Below are 23,221 nucleotides of genomic sequence, written 5' to 3'. Positions count from 1 at the left end.
ATAATTGCATTGTTCAGGAAGCAATATTCTTCGAAATCATATGTAAAATTTCAGGTGTTATAAAATTGAAATGTTGTCAATTGTAAAATTAAAAATTTCTACGAATATTTATGGGATTATTTGATCAATATCCACATACTAATTTAAGAATATTGAATAACTATTAATATTTAAATAGTGCTTGATTATTGCATCAAAACTTGACTTAAATGAACTGTAGAGGTCATAATTATATACATAAATAATCATAATTATACGCTACTATTAGGTAATTTCCGAGCATTTGGCTATCTTCTGCAATTACCAAAAGTGTTAAACTTATTTATTTTGCATTTAAATAGGAATACCTATTGGGGTTACGTGTCAACTTTTGAATTCGTACTCGTAATAAGAAAAATAATTATACGATTGATCTTAACTCATATCCATCCATCCCTCTACCGAGATATTTACTTTTTCATATAAATATTACAAGAACTGAATAATATAAACGTAATAGTCTTACTGACTCTGGTTCATCCATTTCCCCAACAAACACAATAAAGAAATTGTAACGACGTGTGTCAAACTGCTTTCACTTTGTGTCTAGCTCACGTGATATTATTTTGATTCCTAGGCCACTATAGAACCATGTCATAATGACTTCTACGACAGTGCTTATTGAGTGATGCATGTCATGTATAGAGAAGTTAAAGCGACAAGGTTCTATAGTGGCCTAGGATTCAAATTGGTTGACTGTACTTATGTCAGCTTTGACTAATGGTAACTCACCATATAGTTTAATGCAAAGAGAATATAATTCCTTAGTGAAAAAACCTCACGAGTCAGGTAATCCTTTTGTCAATGCTATAAAGACGTTGACAACGGCAACACTTTTGTTACTGTATCTGTACGAAAATGTATCTTAACCTATATACCCTCCGGCCTCCTTACGCAGTCAATGAAGGGTATTAAATTACGGAATAGAACATTAAAATGTATTTTTATTATGTATTTCTAATTTCCGTTTCAATTACCTCCAATATTATGACTATTTTGCGTATTAAAAGGCGTAATGAACTTTTACACGCGATAGTACCCAGAAGGCCGTAAATCTATGATCTCCTTTAAGGGGACCTAAAGCAAATTTTTACGCGGCACCATTACAGGCGGGTTACATTTTTCAGTACTTGAGACTCAAATAATAAGAACGGTATATCTATGTACCAGAGTTGTTAACTTTTATAGTATTGTCTACAGAAGTAACTTTTTTCTCAAATACCCTGTTTGACCCTAATACCCACTTCGCTCGCATCAGCTTCGCCGGTGAACGGTACAACGCGTTCTCTTACCCACAGCATACTTTTACCCCGAATGACTCTCCACATATCTTATACCTTTAACGAGCAATTCTTGTATATATATATATATATATTTCTGTGATCTCGGAAACGGCTCTAACGATTTCGCTGAAATTTGGTATATGGGGGTTTTTGGGGGTATACAATCTATCTAGATTAGTCTTATGTTTGGGAAAACGCGTGTTTTCGAGTTTTCATGCGTTTTTCTTTCGTCGCAGAATATGGTCGCTAATTTCGTGTTACCGGCCACTATCCGTGTGGTCCAGCGGGTTATATCGCGGACTGCTAAACGAGTGTTACGGGTTCGAATCTCGCCCGGTGACTAACTTTTTTTTTTTTATATGTTCAAGTTTATTTTTTAATTTTTATAATTATAACCGAGCAAAGCTCGGTCGCCCAGGTAGTTAAATAATAATATGTGCAGTGCCAACCCTTGCATTATCATTACAATTTCACCACTGATAACGGTAAGTTCCATTTTGATGTTTTAATGTTCAAAAACCGGACAAAAGCTAGTCGTTTTTTATTGTAGTTTTTTTGTTTTCTACAAATGTATTATTTTGAGATATTCCCTGTACGACTAGTGTGAGGCGATATCTTTTTTAACGTCAACTTAGTAGTTTGATTTCACAGCTTCAAGGGACTGGATAAAGGATAATAGGTTCAGTTTTTCCCTTTGAAGGTCTTTTTTTACCTAGTTACCTATGTAAGCTTAATATAAAATAAAATATCTCGGCTCGAGATTATAGCAATATCACCACACAATCGGTACCAGTGATGTCCTTACGATAACACGCTCAGGGATAGCACAGTTATTATAAAAGTAGCAACATGAAAATAAATGTTAAAAATAGGAAATAGCAGTGATTTAGTTCGCGTGCTCATGGACATGTCGATGTCGATGCGGATGCCGGGCGCCGCGGGCGACAAGCTGTCGATAACCGAGGCCGGGGCCAAATTCAGAAAACCACATTCAATACAACATATATTTAAAATATACTATCGAGGGTCGCGCTTGCACACATTCGGCTTGAATATAGAGTGACTAGGAACATGTTACCAATTCATTCTCAATATCATTTGACACTGTTGGTGTGAAATTTAATTTAGCCAACCGGCTTTATTTTAAATTTCGAACGCTCGATAAATTCGTTGATAGGTAGTATTATTGAGTATAGATTCGTTTAAATATATATGACCGGTCTGGCCTGGCCTAGTAGGTAGTGGCCTTGCCTATGAAGCCGATGGTCCTGGGTTCGAATCCCGGTAAGGGCATGTATTTGCGTAATGAGTACAGATCCCTGGTCCAGATGGTCCCTGAGTCATGGATGAATGGATGATGGATGACAGTGTGTGAAATGATAATATCCAGAGAGGAGAATGGGGACTGTGCTTGTATGAAGAAGCCGTTTTATGTATTATGAACAAAAGAATTTATAATCCCTCAACAAAAAGTCGTGTACATTTATTAATATATTTATGTCACAGTATTTTACTTAGAGCTCCATGGTAAAAGCGACGTGGTTGATTAAAAATATTAAAAAAAAAACACCTTAGAATTATGCAAGCATTTTTTCAAATTTTAGATATAACAGACGTATATAGGTTCCATAGCTCGATGCGAGGTGGACCGAAACTGATATAGCAAACTTTCGTTTCGATTTTCCCACCTCACCACCAACCACCTCAATAAATTCCAAGCTTAAAATAGTTGACCAATGTCACTTACGGATGTTATGTGTGGTGGGGCAGTAACCGAGATGCCATGTTGCAATTGAACGTTTATCAATTTGATGATAACTTGGAAATATTTTGTTTACAAAATAAACGTCAGGTTACGATTAAACATTATTGCAAAAATATTACAATGTAGGCAATTAGAGCACACGCAATATTGTTTGCGCACGCTTTAAATGTGGAAAATGTTACGCATTTGCCGCTTACGACCATTTTGAGGGTTCCGTGGTTAACTAAGAACCCTTAGTTTCTCCATGTCCGTCTGGCTGTCAGTCCTCGGCTTGACTTACTGACCATTTATTAGTGTTACAAAGCTGCAATTTATCATGCGTATACAAATCAGTTACGCCGACAAAGTGGTAAAATAAAAACTACAACTTTTTTAGGTTACTTCCCCTAAACATTAAGTGGCGATAGTTTTTTTATTTATTTAAATTGAACCCTCGGTGTGACATATTGTTGCACAAGTCCTTTAAAATGAATAAGGGTCTTCAAGGTGCCCCTACTACGCATTTACATTCCACTAATACATATAATTGAATACGAGTGGTCAATACCACTCAATGCTCATTTTTTATCGCTCGTATTTCAAAAATAGCATATCATCATTTCCTCCGATCTTTAAGTGAAAAAACTTGTGCACTCCAAATTCTAAATCGGCCCGGCCCGGTGAGTAAATCTGGTAAACCCAACGCATCGAGCTCCTGGGAGTCCTCTACTTTACCAGGGATGACCAGCTTCTCCAGGTTATCATTATCACTGTCTTTTCTACCAACGTGACTAACTGCAAACACTTTACGGAGAAGTCGGTACGCAATCTGGTTGTGACCTGGAGAGTCTGGAAGTTCTTAAAAACACATGCAATCGCTCCTAATTAGTCATTATTTAACAAGAAGCACCTATTCTCAATTAAGTATCTCCTATCTAATAGGTCTTAAAAAAACAGTTTTTATTTTTCAATATTTTAGACAATCATAATACAGTAAACTATAGTATAAGCTATTAAACTAATGCACGTGGTTATCGAAACGCGTGCCAATAGCGACCTGTTACACACACTAAGCTTTCGTGGGTTGGATAACGATTACAACTTGCATAAATAAAACCAAAACGATTTTAAACAGTTGAAAAGGAGATGTTCCGTGTTAATTGTCGGACCGCTTCCCTTCCTTGTAAAACCTTTAGTTATTTCGAATGTAGGTTCTAGTTAGCTCCATTCAAACCTAAAATAATCCATAAGATAAGAGCAGACTGACAACCGATCGTAGGTACTTGAGTACAAATAAATAATTTAAACGGGGACTATGATACCCGAATAAATTGGTAAACGATAACGATAAATCCCATCACAAAAATCCAGTATAAGTACATATATCATGATATAATGCGCGAGCCTCGCAAGGCAGTTCTTCTGTCCAAATAGTTATAAAATATAATGTGATAAAGGTTACACCAGACGGTTAATTTATTCAATACGATTCTTACTATAGAAGCATCAATGCAATAAGTTTGTCTTAAATTATTAATCAAGTGACCTAACGACATATTACAATCTTTTAATAGTAAATAAATATTTCTTAGCCTACACAGGTGCTTCCTGCACTAATGCGGGAATAAACACTTTTAGTGTCTATGTCGAAAATGTACTGTAAAATGTAAAATACACGTGCAAATAGGTAATTTACAACTCGTGTTGATTTAAAACAGTAGGAGTACCCCGCATCTGTGACCGACAATAAGCTTCTGTATTAATCGGTCAATATCATTGAGATGTAGATCGCTTCGACAGTAAGACATTTCTGTATTTATATTTAGATAACAATTAAGACAATGCACGTGCAAAATACATTAGTAATTCAAAGCGAGTATTCAGAATCACATCGATCGCAGCCACCCGGATGGTCGCGAATATACCTACTCGAGATCTCGCGGATTCCGGTCACGATTAGAATTCGGCTGGCAGCTCCCCAGTGATTTACTGCGGCTTGATCAGCTAATAAGCCTGAAGACTGTCACTGCCAATGTTTACTACTACTAGAAAACTAACCAGCATTTATCATCAACACACGTGTTAACAGAAACCTCCAGTTACTTTATCTTAAAAGTACTATATATACTTATATATGGCCGTCTTTGTTCTTTCAACGGAACAGCAATTCTTTTATACATTTTTCACTTATTTATACTTACAGTTATGTGCAATATAATAGCAGTCAGTAAGAAAATGGAAATTAGGAGAAAACTATAACTTTAGATCAAATACTGGGTCTTTTTAGGGTTCCGTAGTCAACTAGGAACCCTTATAGTCTATCTGTCCGAGGCATTGCTCAGTGGTCGTTAGTGCTAGAAAGCTGAAATTTGGCATGGATAATGCCCGGGCATTATGAAAAATGCCCAATTTGAGATGGCCATGTGATAATAAATATGCAAATAATTAAATTGCCCGGGCATTATACATACTGCCGCTCACCTATTGGGCAAAGTAATAAAAAAACATTTTTCAATACTATTATTTTTAATTTTAACATTAAAGTGAACGTAAACTTCCTTCGTTTCCTAAGATGCATATAGCTATGATCATACATCATCTGCCTGCGCCATTTCCCATCATCTGGGGTCGGCTCTCCTTGTCCGTTTTCTCCATTCTGGGAGATTTTGGGCGATATCTGGGTTCATATTTGCTTGTTTCAGGTCTTTTTGGACCGTCGTTAGCCAAGTGGCGGAGGGCTTTCCGCGGCCATGCTTCGTTGATGGTATGTCTAGGGCTACTCGCATCATGTGGTCTTCAGGGCGCCTGAGGATGTGTCCATACCAGCGCAAACGTTTTTCTTGGACTTTTTCAACTATGGGGGCGATTTTAAAGCTACCTCTGATATATTCGTTCCTGATTTTGTCGAGCCTGGTGACGCCCGCTAGCAAAGCGTAACATGCGCATCTCAGTGGTGTGCAGCTTTGTGAGATGTTTCTTGGTAGGTTCCATACAAAATAGCCGGGCGGATCGCGGTTTTGTAGAGTTTCCCTTTGGTTTTTAGGGACATTCTTTTTGTTTCATACCTATGGTTATACAACTAGAAATATAACCCAGAAGAAGCCTAAAGATACTGCTACAAAACAACAACCCTAGAAGATCCGATACTCCAGCATCGTGGCGCCGGTGCTGCTTAACTGAGTAGCGGTGGTCAAGGGAATCACCGCGGAGTTGGGCCGAACCGTCGACGCCAATCCGGTGAGGACAGGCTTTCGGTTCTAGCCCAAATCAGAAGAGGAGTACCGTACAGAGTTCAAGTATCTCGAAAAATTGGACAATGCCCTAGAGTGGAACACCTACGAGTTAGACTCGGATGAGAAGATGAAGGTGGCGCTCCAAGCTTTACCAGCAGACACGCCACTAAACGAAATCAAGAACGCTTGCGTGGACCTCGGGTTCACTGTAGAGCACATCAAGCAGATAAACGCCAGAGAGGGCAAGCCGGGCTGAGTTTACTTCTTGCAGCTCGCCGCCCTTCCTCCCCCTCCCCCTTGCGAGAATATACCACGATCTACAGGGTGAAAGAGTTTCTCTTCCTGAACTCCTTTATAATAGAAGCATGGAGGGGGAAATCTGGACCACCGCAGTGTCACAGCTGCCAGGGCTTCAGACACCATTCGAAGGTCGGTCATAGTCCGCAAAAGTGCGTCTTCTAGTTGTGCAGACCTCATCCAGCAATAAAATGCCGTAGGCCAAAAGAAGAGCCCTATACATGCGCCAACTACACGGGCTCTCATCTAGCCAGTTACAGGAGATGTATCTGAGAGAGGCCCATAATTGGAAGGTGGGCATGAACGCACACACGGTCCGTAAGAAGGCAGGCCCGGTGACGAAGGCTAGCGTTGCAAAACCCACGGTGGAATAGTCGGCGCCCGCATCTCTGATGGCGCTGGCGAATGCCCCTACTCAAGGCGGCGAAAGAGACCAACCAGCGGCCACCAACACCACCAAAAAGGCTACAAAGAAAAACATAAAAAAGACGAAGCCCACAGCTCCTGAAGCCGCAGCTCCAACCCAGCAGCAAGTGACAAGGATCTGGCTGTAATATTATTATCGTAAGGCTTTATCGAAATCAATTTTTCAGCATTTAATCTTATATGTACATCTATAGCTCTATATAAGTTTGACAGCCAATCCCTGGCATCCGTAGTCATTGCGTGCAGATTGCTTTCATACCTCCCGAAAAACGTCTCTTGGGGCATTCTTCCACAATGTGCGTAGTTGTTTGGTCTGGCGCGCCACATTACAGTTTGGTGAGGGTTTGTAACCCCATTTGTAGAGGTTGTGTTTACAGCAGTGGTTATTTTGTTGATCTCGATACTGATACGCGCATGTAATACCTCTGGTGTTTCAGGCGTCCATAGGCTACGGTGACTGCTTACCATCAGGCGGGTCGTATGCTTGTATGCCACTGTCGTGGTATAAAAAAATACTGTTGGAAAACTGAGTTTGTGTGCAGTACGAGTTCCAGTTTTCCTTCCATTCCAGGTTAACGTCGAAGCATACTGGGCCCTGGATTTGGAAGTCTGACCATCTGGTCTACGAGATTTGAGCCGTGCGTTAGGGAAGCTACCCAGTGTTTTTTCTGTTTTATTTATGTAGCTAACCAGAGTCCTCTCCTTCTACATGGTTGAGAGGATGAACCTGAAGAAGCATGTCGTCGCAGTATTCCTCGACACAGAATAGGCGTTCGACAAGGTCTGGCATGAGGGCCTGCAAGCCAAAGCTGTCAACGTCATCGGCCCCACGTCGAGTCATACACTTTGTCAACTCCTTCCTCACCAACCGACGCTTTCAGGTGGCAGTTGACCTCGCGGGAGTCCCATAAGAAAGCTATCTATCGCCATCTTGTTATGCTTGGTACACCGATGATATTTCGGTGGTTGGCCGCGTCAAGCTGGGTCTGTTCGCAGACGACGCAGTGTACTACGCGTCGTCCATCACACCAACCCACGCCTCACTGAAGATAAATCGCTAGCTTGATGTCCTACCTGAGTGGCTGACCAAACGGAGGTTCTAGTTGGACGTCACCAAGACGCAGCCGCTCCTCACGAGAGCAGCCCATGCGAGCAATTACTAGGCGAGGAGATATATTGGAAGCTCATGGCACAATTCCTAGAGGTCACACAGGGGCATCACAACGGAGCAACACACGGAGGAGTTAGTGAGACCGGCTATAACTGCGCGTACCCTGCTTCGTCTACTGCTCCACAGCAGCCATTCCCCATACGAACAAAGCTGGGGATCTATAAGACTTACTTGCCAGGACTCTCCTGCTAGGAGACGCTGAGTCTCCAAGCAATTGTTAGAGCGCCGCCAAAAAGGGCCAGAAATGGCCACCTCAAATCCCCCAGAAAGGGAAGTAAAAAAAAGAAGTAGGTTTTTACTATAATTCGAAACTGAATTACAAAAATAAGATCCGTCCGCGTCCGCACGTTGCTATCACCGTCTCTGGTTGGTCAACGCGTGTCACGCGTTTGTTTTCCTCCTCACACCTCATCCAATGTATCTTTATTATCAAATTGCCCAACGACCATGTAGCAATATTCATAATGACCAGACAATGTGATAAATAATGAAGTTCAGGTAATAATTTATCACTTGGCCCGATATAGCTTGCCATTATTCATAATGCCCGGGCATTATATATAATGCCCACATTAATCACTTGGTCCATGACATATACATCAATAAAGCCGACAAAGTCGTACAATAAAATATAGGGGTCTTCAACAAACATTTTTTAATAAAATGAATATGTTCGGAGATAATCGCTCCGAAAAAAAAAATGTATCCCCCCCTCTAACTTTTGAAACATAGGTCCAAAAAATATGAAAATTAATCGTAGAAGTAGAGCTTAAGAAAGACATTATACGAAAACTATAGCGGACATGATCTGTTTAGCTTTTTTGAGTTATTACAAAAAGTTTACCCTTCATAGTAAAAAAACGTACATCCACAGTTCATCCCTTGGTTAACAATCTACTATACTTTAAGCTCCATTTTAACTTATTGTGACGGAAAAGTAACTACGGAACCCTACTCTGAGCATGGCCCGACATGCTCTTGGCCGGTTTTTTTATAATGCTTGCATTACTTGACATTATTTCAAAATTAACTGCAACTTTTACTTAAATAATATTGAAAGTAAAAAAAATATCCCCAAAACCAGCTTTCTTATTAACTCGCCAATATTCTTATAAACGACGTAAAACCTTACGACAAAAATACAATTGTGTACTATGAATTTTAAGATTCAGCCTTTTACAAACGGCGTCGTCATTTTGTATAACCCGGAATCTTACAGTATGCCGGCGACACATGCATCACTTATGTTCGTAATAGGAGAGCAGCAATGGCCTGCCTGTTGCTTGATTGTTGCTTTCATACCGGACGATAGTAGGTGGATCAACATAAACAAACGCGTTTTCCCTAGTTAAAAATAGTACATCGTAATGCCTTAGTGAAAATCCGTTTCGACTATACGAGTATCTATGTTGTTTCAATCAATAAAGATAAAAGAACTAAAGCAACTAAAAACTAGGTAAAATTGAAACTAAAAGTATTGAATCGGGAAGAGGAAACGAGGCTCCATTTTTAAATAGGTGTCACTCTGGCTATAAAAGTTAATCGATGCCAAGTAGTGTTGGTTAAGACTCGTGTCCTTTGAGTACTCTGCTTTGAAACTCGACTCAGTTTTCGGACACACATATTAAGTCTAAACTCGAGTTCTTTTCCACTTGTTAGACTCGAGTCTTTTGTGGGGACTTGAGTCCTTTTCAGAGAACTCTAAAATTTTTTGTTAGCTAAATTTCCAAAAGGCTTTGTCTTTAAGTAATAAGTTAGTTATATATATACAAATAATACAATAACGCAAAATTTCTTTACTTTTATTTTGGTTAAACCTATGAAATTGTTCACGGAGTCTTTATTCGAAGGCTCGAATCCTTTTGAGCTCTCTTAAAAAAGACTCAATAAATGACTCGCCTCGGGACTTAAAAGACTCGGAAGTTTTTTAAGCGCCGAGATTCGTAAAAACGAGTCGAGTTTTTCAAATTCAGACTCAAAAGACTCGAGTTCCTACCAACACTAATGCCATGTCATATCATAAGGGTAATTGCACGACGGAGAGTGAAAAAAGTGTTTTTATATTTTATATTAGACTTAAAAATATCTGTTTATGATCAAATATTTTGTGGCTTTGGGTAATGGTTACCTATTCTGATATTTTTTTAGAAATAAACTAAACATTGCAAGTATGACCAAATTCCTGAAATAGAAGGACGTATTTTTACAGATACGTGTGAAAGGTGGACATATTAAGTATCACATAATGTTCAGGGGAGCTACAAAAAATAGGTAAGATTAAAAAAAAAATTGAGACCCAACGAAAAATTCCAAGATTCCGAAAAATCATGCATAATTCCGATAAAGATTTATATATCTTTATACTTCAATCATTAAATCCTATGCAAATATTATATTTTATTTATGGGCCACTATTTGCCTGAAATTAAGATTTTCATTCATTCATTTTACTCGAATGTAACGTCAGTTATTATTTTTTTGTAAGTTACCAATATTTTGCATTATATTTTCATAATGGAGAAATATTAAGATGTACTTAGTCTTTTAGTACATTAAAATACGTCAAGTTTTTTACTAATTAATAATTAACGTTAATCTATAACGAAGTAAAATAATCATATTTAAGTGATGCCACAAAATTTGTGTTATAAAGTGCCTTGTCAAGATACTATAGGTAGCTTGACACCTTGCCGCTCTTTTTGTAACATCAGTTATCGTGGATTTACCCACAATCAGTTCGAAATAATTTGAGATAAGTTATCAGATTAACTGAGATTTTTTATTGAAGACCGTAATAATTTAATAAACGTCTATAAGTAGAAACTGTGGTGGTGGTACATAAAGTTAGCAACGCGGTGGAGGTTAATGAGAGCTCCGTTCCTAACAACTAGGCTGGGATCGATCGTGAGCAGGCCGTGGCGGTAGACCTTCCTCAGATTTCGCAAATAACGTACTTTCAGTCAAGGTGAAACCGTGCCACAGGTTACGTTATAGTTACTATTTATAGAGTAAAAATGTTCAATGTCAAAAAAGCTGCAGACCTAAATTGGTCTCGAAACACGAACACAATAAAATTATAGGTAGTCAGTGGTTAGGTATAGTTAGTTTTGTGGTTAGAGAACGTAATATGTAACTTTTGTTATATTATTAAGTTTTAAGTACTAAATAATTAGTACTCTAAAAACATTATTATCTGAAAGCATATAATGACAGATAGTTGCATTCAAACCTTAAACCAAACCTATTGCACATACTATAAGAAAGTGTCCGGACTAAAAGTTTACGTGTTATAGGTATTGAAATAAAGATTCGTATTAGATAATAAGCCAACATAGAATTTTCTTGCATCGTATGCATTCTATTAAACGACTTTAGTTTCTTTCTTCAAACAGTTCCCAAAAAAATCGCTCATTTTGTCATCGCGAATAGATCTGATACCTAAGGTGTGTGCTATAATATAGGCTATTATTAGCGCGAGCAAGGTTTTGTGCCTGTAACCAGAAATAAACAATATACCTACTATATATACCTAGTGAGCTCTAGAGAGGCAAATAAACACACTGATAAAAAAGATTAGGTACTTACTCTACCGGTAATCTAACTTTTCCGCGAACTTAGCATAATTAAAAGCATTGAACTAATATGATCCCTAATATAATAAGTATACTAATTTGATTATTTGTACAAAAGTTGAATCATCAAAAAGTTCAATTTCGCGCTGATAATGCAATTGAGCGAGTGTATTCTTGTGTAGAAACAACCGCCCCAAGGTAATAGAATACTTTAAAACATAACTTTGGTTAGGTTGTTCTATAGAATTGGCGAATGTGGTCATTTTTTGTTGCATGGAAAGTGTTTAACAGTGCAGCCTGATTACGCGTTATTTTAATAAAAGTAATGAGGTTTCGGTGTCGTGTTGATGCTCACCTCTTCCGGGGCTTGCGGCGTGGCCTCCTGCGCTCGCCCTCCAGCTCGTTTTCAAGCCCGCGTCGGCGAGGCCCCGAGGAAACTCCTCGGCGCTGCTTCTCCAGCTTCCGCTCTTGCTCCCGGAGTTGTTCTACGATGGCCACTCGGGGCACGCAATCATCCTCCTCGATTTGCTTTGGGGTCTGCGGTGCGCCCATCCGAAGACGGCGTTGACGCCACCACAGCACCCACGAGCTGATGTTGTCGCGAATCTTGCTGACGAACGACCCGTGCTCAATAGGGAGCTCCGAGGACAGCACCGTGACGTCCTTGGACAGCGATCTACAGCGGTTGAGTTGCTTTTTAACGGAGCTTTTGTTATAATTTATCATTATTTACCCTAATATTATCGCTCAGCTGTGATAAAAGCTTAGCGGTCCAAAGCGATGTGGAAGTGATTAAGCAGTCTCGATTCTATCACGTTTGGAAGGAATTTTAATTTAATACTAAAAATCAGTCTTTTTAAACCTCTCCACAAAATTTATTAGTAACATCACATAAGCAAAAGCGGTTATAATTCTACTTTATATTTAATAAAATCGACTTAAGATTATTTGGCAGGAATGCGATTGGCAGTGATCGCGGTCTTCTACATGTTTTTAGGTTTTGCCATAAGAGTGCGTAATAGTATCCATGGCAACGGCTTTTGTATTAGAGTTGTGTTCGCATGGATTCATGACGGGTGCGCGCGGGATGGTCAGCGGTGAGAAGCGTGTCGCGCTAGCAGTGCTCGCAGTTCGCACTCAACAGGATGTCGGCGTAAATAGCGGTTACGTAACGGGGTCGTACAGAGCGCGCGGGCGTGAGGGCGCGACGACGCCGAGCGCGCGAGTGTAGCGGAGCGGAGGCTTTGCTCACATCGCATGGAGCCGCCCGCCCCGCGCCGCCGCCCGCTTCTCGCATGCCGCCCTGCCTGCTGATAACACCGCCCTGCCGCCCCCGCACCGTACCTGTAGTGTGCTTGTGCCGCGGACGACGACGACGAACATTTATTGTTCTTAAGCAATAATCTACATTACTTAAATCTTATAACTAACAGGTAATTTTTTTAACAAAAGCAGCCAATACCTTACCTGCCAATATCGGCGTATTTTAGTTGATGTACAAAAACAAATATGCGTCAGGGATCCTACTTACCTGTAATAATATTATTTAGTAACCAACCGGTGAAGCCTGCAGCGGGCAATAATATTTTTATTAGTTTACGAGCTGGAGGCGGTGGGGTCTCAGTGTTTAGAGGAAAGATACATCCTATTCAATTTTATTACAATACCTACACTACTTAAAGTCAAATAAAATTATAGAAAGGTTAATTTGATATGGACGTATTTAAAACAAGTACAAATTCCTTTACTATTTTATCGGAAATTTAGATATTCTTGTTAAGAATACGACGTAAACGATAGATAGAGTATACTCTTTATTGGCACACCTCAGTAAAAATATACAAGAAAAATAAACCATTGATTAAATTTAGAGATTTAACGATTTATATTATCCAAACTATTTTGTAATAATTATTTATTTTATGATTATTATAATGTGTGCAATGTTTGCCCAGTTATTGGGTGTTGTATTTTTCATATAACTATTTGATGTCCTGTAAATAACTTGTGACAACATGTTCACAAGTTTTTTTCTTAAAGTTACTAGTGAAGAGTGTGATATCATGCAGGCATACAAGTATTTATATAGATGGATGTAATGTCCTTGTTATCTTGTACTATGATAGAGAGCACTTTACAGCTTTATCTTTATTCCAAGAATTGATAATAAGTACCGTAAGTAATCCCGAGAAAGGAAACCTTTAATGGGAATTAGGCTTTGCAAGATGTTCGCAACTTAACTACTACAAGCTCTCGACAAGTATTTTAATAACTACAAAAGTACTTAAAACTAAAAGAGACCCACAAGTTAGCATCTCTTTTGAATTAGAGAAGCGTATTCACCAACTATAGTTTGTGTTATCCACGATGACGCGCAGATTTGTCAAATCTAATCTTTAATACTCGTAACATAACAATACGAGTCCGGACCCGGAGTATTGGACCCGGGTACGTCCTTAAACTACGTCCAAAAGAGAGGTATGGGCATTGTGAATGTCATCTGACTTTGTGTGGTAGGGCACAGCCAGTGGATGTCATTCCAGATCTAGAGCAGAGCCCAACTGGGGAAGTACCTCCACCTTACAGAAAACCGCAGCCAAATAACACTAGACCCTACTCATAGTGTTGTGTTCCTGCCGGTGAGTAAGGTTGCCAGAGCTCATCGAGGGGGGGCGGGTTTAGGGTCGGCAACGCGTATGTAACTCCTCTGGAGTTGCAGGCGTACATAGGCTACGGAGACTGCTTACCATCAGGCGGGCCGTATGCTTGTTTGCCACCGACGTAGTATAAAAAAAAAAACGAGTCAATGCACGCGTCTTCGTGATTGGCACGACATACCACGACTGACATACCACGCTAACGTCTGCGTAACTTACTTTCTATACATCTCGCTCGCACTAATATACGACTACGGCCGAGATGCATAGAATGTCTGTTACACACGCGCTAGCGAATAATTCAGTGTCAAACTGGTGGTAGCCATACTGTTAACCAGGTTGGTTAATACGTAACAACTCAAAAAGCGGTGTCTGTGTACAGGTGATTCCTCACCGCGCGTTTGTTGCTTAACCAGCGCAAAAGATGCAGATTTATTATATGGCTCAATATTATAAATTAAAAGTACCTAAAAGTTTGTATATTTGGATATTTTAAGGGTTCCGAACCAAAAAGATAGAAAAGGAACCCTTATAGCGCGACTCTGACGTCCGTCCGTCTGTGACATCGCTAAATATCTCAAGAAATTCTTATGCTATCGATTTGAAATGGTAATGAACAACGCTTACCTAAACACATCAATTTTTTATTATTTAATCAACTATAGAAAAGCACCAATTACGAGTACTATTAAAAAGGGCAAGTCTCGATACTAGGTCAAGTGGGGTATCATTTGAAAGAGCTCAAATTGAACGTTTCAAAAAATGACATAAAGAAAAAACATGATATAAACATGATGAGTATATGTGAAAAATCACCCACCCCCCCCCATATTTCCCAAGTTACCGACGAAAAATTATCATAAATATTATAGGAAAAATATAATCACACCTCTATCTTGATAACTTTCAAAAAACATTTTCTAATTTAATACCCTTTATACGTGTTTTGGTATGATATTACACGTATTACACAAGTAAGTAATACCTACAAATTTTTTATTAGTCTAGAAAAGTAAATCCTATAACCATTTCTTGTTCGGCAAATACAAAATGTTGCACTCATGATGGTTTTATAAGCCCACCGTTGCACGTACCAGCAGCAAAGTGAAACGTGCAATACTTAAATAATACTAGAAGGTGAGGTGGGATTGAAGAGGGTGTGGTACGATTTAAATTTTATTATTCATCGCCTGCGAACACCGCAGTCGGCGACCTTGCCCCAGAAATCGCTACTAACCTTACGTCCACTCGACGATTCCGAAGTTAATTTATGTAATCGCTTAGTTTGCAGCTCAAACGTTCATACCCAAAGGGCAATTGAAACAGTAGCGTAATGCTACATGCTACCCGAGGCCGTTTCAGGTGGACGCTTATTTCACTATGATGCGTATATACTTACACAGGTTGACGCTGAGGTCGAGGATGAGATGCATTCGCAAGAAATTACTAAATACTAGAAATTAGCCCTAATATAATTGTATTGTATTTTATTCAGTTATTTATTAACTTCGTTAATTAGTGCAAAATATAGAAGGTTTGATATGATTACAACTAGCATGTTTTCTGCCGTTTCGCGGCCAATTATCTTCTTGATCCTTAAAACAAAAATATATGCTTAAGGTTAATTTTTCAACCACTTACCTACGTCAGTTATCTTTAAAAGTGAAGCGCCCCTTGTTGTAATACAATTAACGAAAGTCATAAAAACTGAGACGTGTAGGCGAGGGTAATGAAAAGCAAGTTGTTCTACAAAGACGGTCGGCAGGATCCTTCAACGGATAGTATCGCGGGTATCGGCTAACCTTGACTGCGTACTTGACACGCTGCGCACCCGCGCGGCCTTGACGCCGGGCGGGATTCGGCCTACCTCTTTTCCCTGTCGATCTTACATGCAACGGATTTACAAACCGATTTAACTCAACCTTGAGTTGATGTTTTACTTGTACTGATTGGGGGAGCGCTACGGCTGACAATACCTACCGCCTAAGAATAAAGTAATGCGTCTCCGTAATTCTAAACTATTTTCAGATAAATGAGCATCCGCTATAAAATCAGGTAGCTCTATCCTTTAGAGCAGAATCGGGAAAGTGTTAATATGAGGACGACTTTAAACGGTATTGCTGAGAACACAAAAACACCTAGAAAGCATATAAAAGATACGAGGTTGAAGAAGTTATTATCCCCAAAACGTCTGCTTTAAAGTAAGGTCAGGTCAAGGTCACGCCGTCTGGAGTGAACGAGATAGGCATTGTAATTCGGTCGGCCCATCAGAAGAACGCGTAAAACTATAAATAGGTATTCTTTGTCTGTGGGTTTCTAACGTACACACATGAATCATGTTATTTAGTTATCGTACATCTCGCCCGCGCTAATACATGTACAGACAAGTACCAGCGAAATGCACGATATTTAAATGTCATCAGTTAGATGTCATTCTAATCAGTGTTCGTTCGAATGCATGCAGGCATGCATGTAGTGCATGTTTTTTGCTACGCTACGTTTGCTACGCCGTAGCCCGTAGCGTTGTGCTAGCGAAACGTACGTAGCAAGAATTGCCTGTAGATACTCAACTCTTTCAGTGGCACTCAGATTATAAAAATCAGTCTTTTTTTTTGATATAGAGGGGAAACTGGAGGACTACTGTTCCATACGAACTTTCTCTGAATATTAACATCATAAAAATATTTTCTCCCAACGTGCGAGGAAATAACGTAAAATGATTAATTTTATTTAAGCATCAAACATGACTCGAATCGGACCTTGACATCAAAAATATCAAAAACAATTTCCCTCCATAATACTATGTATTTACACACCTTATAACCTTGAAGAAATTTGAAATCTTATACCTTTAAACGAGCAATTCTTGTATATATATATATGTATATATATTTCTGTGATCTCGGAAACGGCTCTAACGATTTCACTGAAATTTGGTATATGGGGGTTTTTGGGGGTATACAATCTATCTAGATTAGTCTTATGTTTGGGAAAACTCGTGTTTTCGAGTTTTCATGCGTTTTTCTTTCGACGCAGAATATGGTCGCTAATTTCGTGTTGCCGGCCATTGTCCGTCTGGTCCAGCGGGTTAAGACGCGAACTGCTAAACGAGTGTTACGGGTTCGAATCTCACACGGTGACTAACTTTTGTTTTTTTTTATATGTTCAAGTTTATATATATTTTTTTTAATTTTTATTGTTTTAGACAAGTTTAATTTAGTAAAAAAAATGTAGTTAAGATTATCACCTATAGACCACCATATTACAATAAATAGTTATAACCGAGCAATGCTCGGTCGCCCAGGTACTGTATGTATAAGTAATATGATATTTTATTAAGCAGTATTCTCACAATTATATACAGCGGTCTAGTAATTAAAAAGACATGCAATTATAGCTGTACCCGCTCGTAGAAACTAGGCTTTTCCAAGTTTTTTCCAAGTCTTGAGGCTTATTGGAAATAACTTAAATGGTATATCAAACTGTTTTTAGAAGTCGGTTTGTTCTATTAAAAATTATTTAATTTGACTCAAATACAATTATGATGCCGTACATTGAATATCAAATATCAAATATCAAACATTTATTCAGCAAATAGGCCACAGGGGCACTTTTACATGTCCATTTTTACAAACAATAAATTAAAAAAAAAACAATTACAAATATCGAATCTATGAAATAATGAATACTTTATTAGAGATGTATACTGTCTCTAAATGTCAAATTACACAAAAAAAAACTATGATAAAAAAATAAAACCATAAAATACTAAAATTCTTTAGAGATGTATAAGTCTCTAAGTGTCAGAGATAAAATATAAAAAATAATAAAAAATATAAAAAATAGATAATATTGAATTTGTATGAAAAATAGGAAGTCTATAAATTTCTAAAAGTTACATCGAACAAAAGTGTCACCGTATGAGGAGTACAATCTATGTTTTATTTGCTCGTATTACAGGCTCCACCCGGTATGAGATGACAAGCGCGAAAATGTCGAGGGTACTAAATGTGACATCATAAAGTCAATCGGTACAAACAGTATTGTTTTCTTTTAATTTTAACTTACCATGTGGGGTAGATATCAAATGAAAGGGATTTGTGAGTAGATTACAAATATATAAGATACTACAGTATAACATTTTCACAACTTGGTTTAACAAATTATTAGAAGACGTCCAAAAATTCAAAATCCCTAGCAGTCCGATTCGAAGAATGATTAAGACACGTTTAAGATCTTGGAAAGATCGATAGCTAAAAAACGTCAAAATTGACGTTTATTTTGATTCCGCTGTGATCCCAATAAGATCTATCTACAATATTTCTAACGTCAAAGTGACATTATACGACATACAAACGATACCTAAATGAGATCTTATCTAAACCAGAACTTATCGTTATCGTATTTCATTCTTCGAATCGGGCGTTGGTATGTATTTTGAAATAACTCTTTCAGTAGTTTTCCATCTAGAGCAGTTCAAAGTCACGTTTAATATATTTTCACGCCACTGTTCGGATATTGGGCAATAGATGGTCTAAAACCAAGCTGGAAAGTAGGCAATAGCTGTAGCACCTGAACCACCACTACTACAATGTTTCATTACTATCATCATCTACCATTGGTGATCATTATTATCATCATATGTCATTGATGATGATTAAAGGTATTTTTAGGCGTAAGTTTTTCCTTCAAAAATAAAATTAGGTTATTTATAGGACTGATTCATTGTTTAAAAAAAAAGAAACGTCAAAACCATTCAGTTCATGCTTATGGCGTTTTTACTTTTGTAGCTGTTTGTGCTTTTTTAGCAAAATCGCTTTTAAGTTTAGAGTCGGTTTGAAGCAAACGCCTCTTAAAAGCGACAAAAAAAGCAAAAAAGGTGGGATCGGTAATTACTTACTGAATTTAATAGTGTACATTTTGTTTGACTAAAAAATACAAAAAACACGTATCTACGCTATAAAAATGAGTTCTACTAGTGAAGAAAATATAAATGTTCCTGGCAAAAATACATCGCTTTCTTTCAACAATTGTCTTCAAACCAATATAAATATTAATTTCTATTAAATTACTTATAGTTATGCAAATGTTTTCTTATTTCCTCGCAGTAGTCGTGAAAAGCACTACATACCCATATTATATCCGAGGTGACTTGTGTCCAAATTGATTTCTAGGAGACTTTTGTACTAATTACCGATCTATTATACAATAACTTGAACATTTCCGAACATATCGGGGAAAAATTGAATTATTGAACTAGTAATAAAATAATATTATATACAGAAAATTCATAGCTAAGTAAAACATTTTGGGAACAGGAAACGAATAAAGTATAACAACTTGAAATACCAACAGTATTCATTTCTGCTGCTGCTAAACCCGATTATGTTTAAGTACCTACGTTGAGATCATTTTCTCTTTGTTCAGTTATATACGTTCGAAATAAAAAGTGCCTTTGTAAATATAGAAATACTTATATTGGGATTTTTTTGATCGAACAATGTTCAATCAATCAGGAACAGGTACAGGAACAGGCGAAGATTTTTTTATTAATTTAGATTAGGCATATTAGGTACCTCAAAATAAAACCATTCAAATCACGTATCACTCCCATCCCTCAGAGATTGAGGGCGCTTTTAAATAACTAATGTACTGACATCGCGTTATGGTTGGGGAAGCGATTAAAATGTAAATAGGTATCATTTAAATATAGTTAGCAACATATCCGAGTAAACCTACTGTAACGCAGGTACTTATAAATGTTCCATACAACTGATAAATATATACCCACTTAAACTTTTGAACGCCAAGAGCCACTAAAGTGGTCGTGTGCTGTCGTGCCTACCACGCCAACGGCCACTAAAGAGGTCACGGCAGACGTTGTCAAAGCAATTTTACTGTTGACAGATAAGCTTTAAATTTGTTTCTCAATAGTTGACATATTGGCGTGTATGCCACATTTTGATGCGAGGGAGAAAGCGTTGAAAAGGTTAATTAAACTAATACAGGTGGGCCTCAATAAGTTGACTACCGAGTGTGCCACCCGTAATGAGTGAAAGAAAACAAACGCTCAGGTAAAGTCCGTTTAAAAAGCTAAATCTATAAAAATTACGTGAAGTGAAAAAAAATGTAAAAAACAAAGCAAAAACGGTCAAATAATTTGACTTTTACGTAAAGAAGGACCCTTTGAAATCGGTGTGATGGCAGCCTTAATCGCTGCCTATGCACGCAAAATCCCTTGTAAACAAGTACCAGGTCAGGTAAGCAGGACTGGCAGCGGCATGCAATGGCATGCCACCGTGGGCAGCACATGCACAGGCAAGCGCGGGCCAGGCCACCCGCCCGCAGCGCGAATGGCGGCCGTGGCCTACTTTGCTTGCACCCAGCTGTTGCACTGCAAACTCTGCACTGGCCTCCGCTCTACAGTAACTGTATTCGTAAAGCCGCTTATGGCATTCAATTATTGTTATGTACTATATTTTGCGCAAAGTTACAGTTTATAAATCAGTTATGGTATTGTAAATCAATGGCTATGTTAGACGTAATTTTTGTAAATATACGTACTTAGATTATTATAATTATATACCTACTAAATCAGCAAGTATATGTACTTACCTACACTTAACTTATAAAGAGAACAGTTATTGCATTTGTTCAGTCAAGGCGTATAATATCGAAGTTGTTAATAAAGTTGAAAAAAGGTGTCTGTCATATATAAGCCTCAGTCATTTCACTCATACGTCTGACCGGTCTGACACACATAATAAATTTAATTTTAAGGATTCTTTTTTTTTTAATAAAATATAAGGAGCCTTTTATTATGCGTAAGTTTCAATCGCAACCCATAACATAAGTTTTGTAGGCAGAATTTGGTTAGCAGTTTCAAAAATGTCTCAGAGGATAAATGCAATCCGTCTACAATGTGGGAAATCATTATCTTTTATTTCATTTATGTAGCTTTAAAGTGGTATATTACACGCAAGGGGATATTAAAAAAATGTTCCTCTTCATACGGCACAGCCTGAATTCTCTTGGCAGACCTGCCGCATACTTCGGGTTCGCCCTGAATATCAGTTGAGCCAGTATATAGTATCCACGTACAAGAAAGTGTTATATGTCCTATGGGTGGGACAATTATAGGCAAGAGGATAAAACACTAACCACTAAAAAACACAAATTAGCCAAATATAATTTTACAACCGCACAATCGAATTGCTTTATAGCCAGAAGGGAAGGTATAGTTCCCTCAGCCCTACAAACGAAAATAGTTATCTAGAACGAGAAGAGTTCAGGGTAAGCGAGGTTTAATTTTCCAGGTATCTATGCCTAGCTGACAGTGAAATTAATGATTTATTAACTCTGCTATAGTTGAAGAATAAAGAAAAAACGCATGTGTCTACTATGTATTACTATATAGAAGATTTATTTTAAATTATAATTATGCACTGTGAGATAAAGACCCCGCAAACTTCCACTACTCCGCCATTTTGAAAAAAAAAAGCAAAATATAATACGAATAAATAACACATATTTATCGGAATTACCCTAGAATCGGTTGCGAAATGCCAACACAACATTTCTCGAGAACAAGTAGAGACATACGAAAGATTTTTTTTATAAGTTAAATTTTAGACGCATTGCTTTTTCTATGACTTCATCAATCTACTACTTCTTTTAGTTTGTTATAGTACCACTATACTCCAAATTTTGCATGCTAAATACACTACTTAAGCGAGAATGGTTGAAGTAAACTTATTGTATACCTTTGTAAACCCATATTTAAGAACGGCAGCCAACTTTATATTTGATCGCAATCTGTATTCGCACGATCGATAATCAAATTATGTCAAAATGGGACTAATTGCAATATGGGACCAAATGCATCAAAGCAATATAAATGTCAAAAACCTCGGTGTGGGGTTCCGTTCCGTCAATCACAAATCACAATAGGCTGCCTCGAACGGGGACTATTAGTAATCATCATGTACAATCAGCAAAAGGGAGTACTTTCGCAGCGCTTTGTTTGTCTTTGTCCTAAAGAAGGAAAGGCTTTTTGCGATAACTCAAAAACTGCTCAAGCGATCATAGTCGCTATACTTTTCATTAAAAGTCTAAAGTTTAAGTTTTAGGATTTTTTCATACATATAATGAATCATTATGCGCATGTAATTTTTCTCTGGAAGATATTATTTCCGAAAATATTGATTTTATCAAAAAATACTGTTGAAGTCTTGTTCGTTCTAAAAGATCTAAACAACTACACCCCACACTATAGGGTTAAAGCGAAAAAAAAATTCATCCTGAATTTTTTTAATAGTAGGTACGTTGGTGGCGAACAAGCATACGGCACGCCTGATAGTAAGCCGTCACCGTAGCCTATGGACGCCTGCAACAGCAGAGGTATACAAAACATCATGCTGATTTAACGTCTGGGGAGATACCCTAAAAAAATTTGTTTAGTTTCGCAACAGAAATTGCTGCAATAAATGCAGAAGCACAGTTTATTGCAGCTTTGCCGTCAGCAGCAGCATATCTTTAATTATTGTTCATTGTATCAAATACAAAGAGATCTCTAGCAGATTGTGTATAGGTACATTAGGTACTACGAACTGGCTCCTTTGATAGGAATGGACTTTTTGTGCAAAGTTTATAAATAGCAATCAATCGATATTGCCGCCCTACTGCCTTTGTTACTGTAACTAGATTTATAAAATTCACATAAATATTTCTTTTTTTGGGTTTCCTGTCACAAATCATTAAATAGTTTCTAGCTGCACGGCAAGAGTGCGTTAACTATAA

General features: G+C 38.0%; 1 protein-coding gene across 6 annotated transcripts in view; it reads right to left on the bottom strand.

Moving 5' to 3' along the window:
• Positions 1–23,221, bottom strand: part of LOC133527283 (potassium voltage-gated channel protein Shaker) — a 315,532-nt gene that overhangs the window by 250,669 nt on the left and 41,642 nt on the right. Inside the window, exon 1 of one of the 6 annotated variants that reach the window (XM_061864295.1) lies at positions 12,121–12,711. The exons of 2 other annotated variants lie outside the window; for them this stretch is intronic. In XM_061864295.1, coding sequence (XP_061720279.1) covers positions 12,121–12,491 — 371 coding nt within the window. In that variant the 5' untranslated portion in view covers positions 12,492–12,711. Of the gene's footprint in view, positions 1–12,120; positions 12,712–23,221 lie in introns of those variants that run through there. 3 more of the 6 variants (XM_061864267.1, XM_061864274.1, XM_061864259.1) reach the window with 3 other exon arrangements.

This window comes from Cydia pomonella, chromosome 1 (genome assembly GCF_033807575.1).
Source record: "Cydia pomonella isolate Wapato2018A chromosome 1, ilCydPomo1, whole genome shotgun sequence".
NCBI lineage: Eukaryota > Metazoa > Arthropoda > Insecta > Lepidoptera > Tortricidae > Cydia > Cydia pomonella.
Note: the sequence above shows the minus strand (reverse complement) of the source record. Positions and strands in the feature narration are given on the sequence as shown.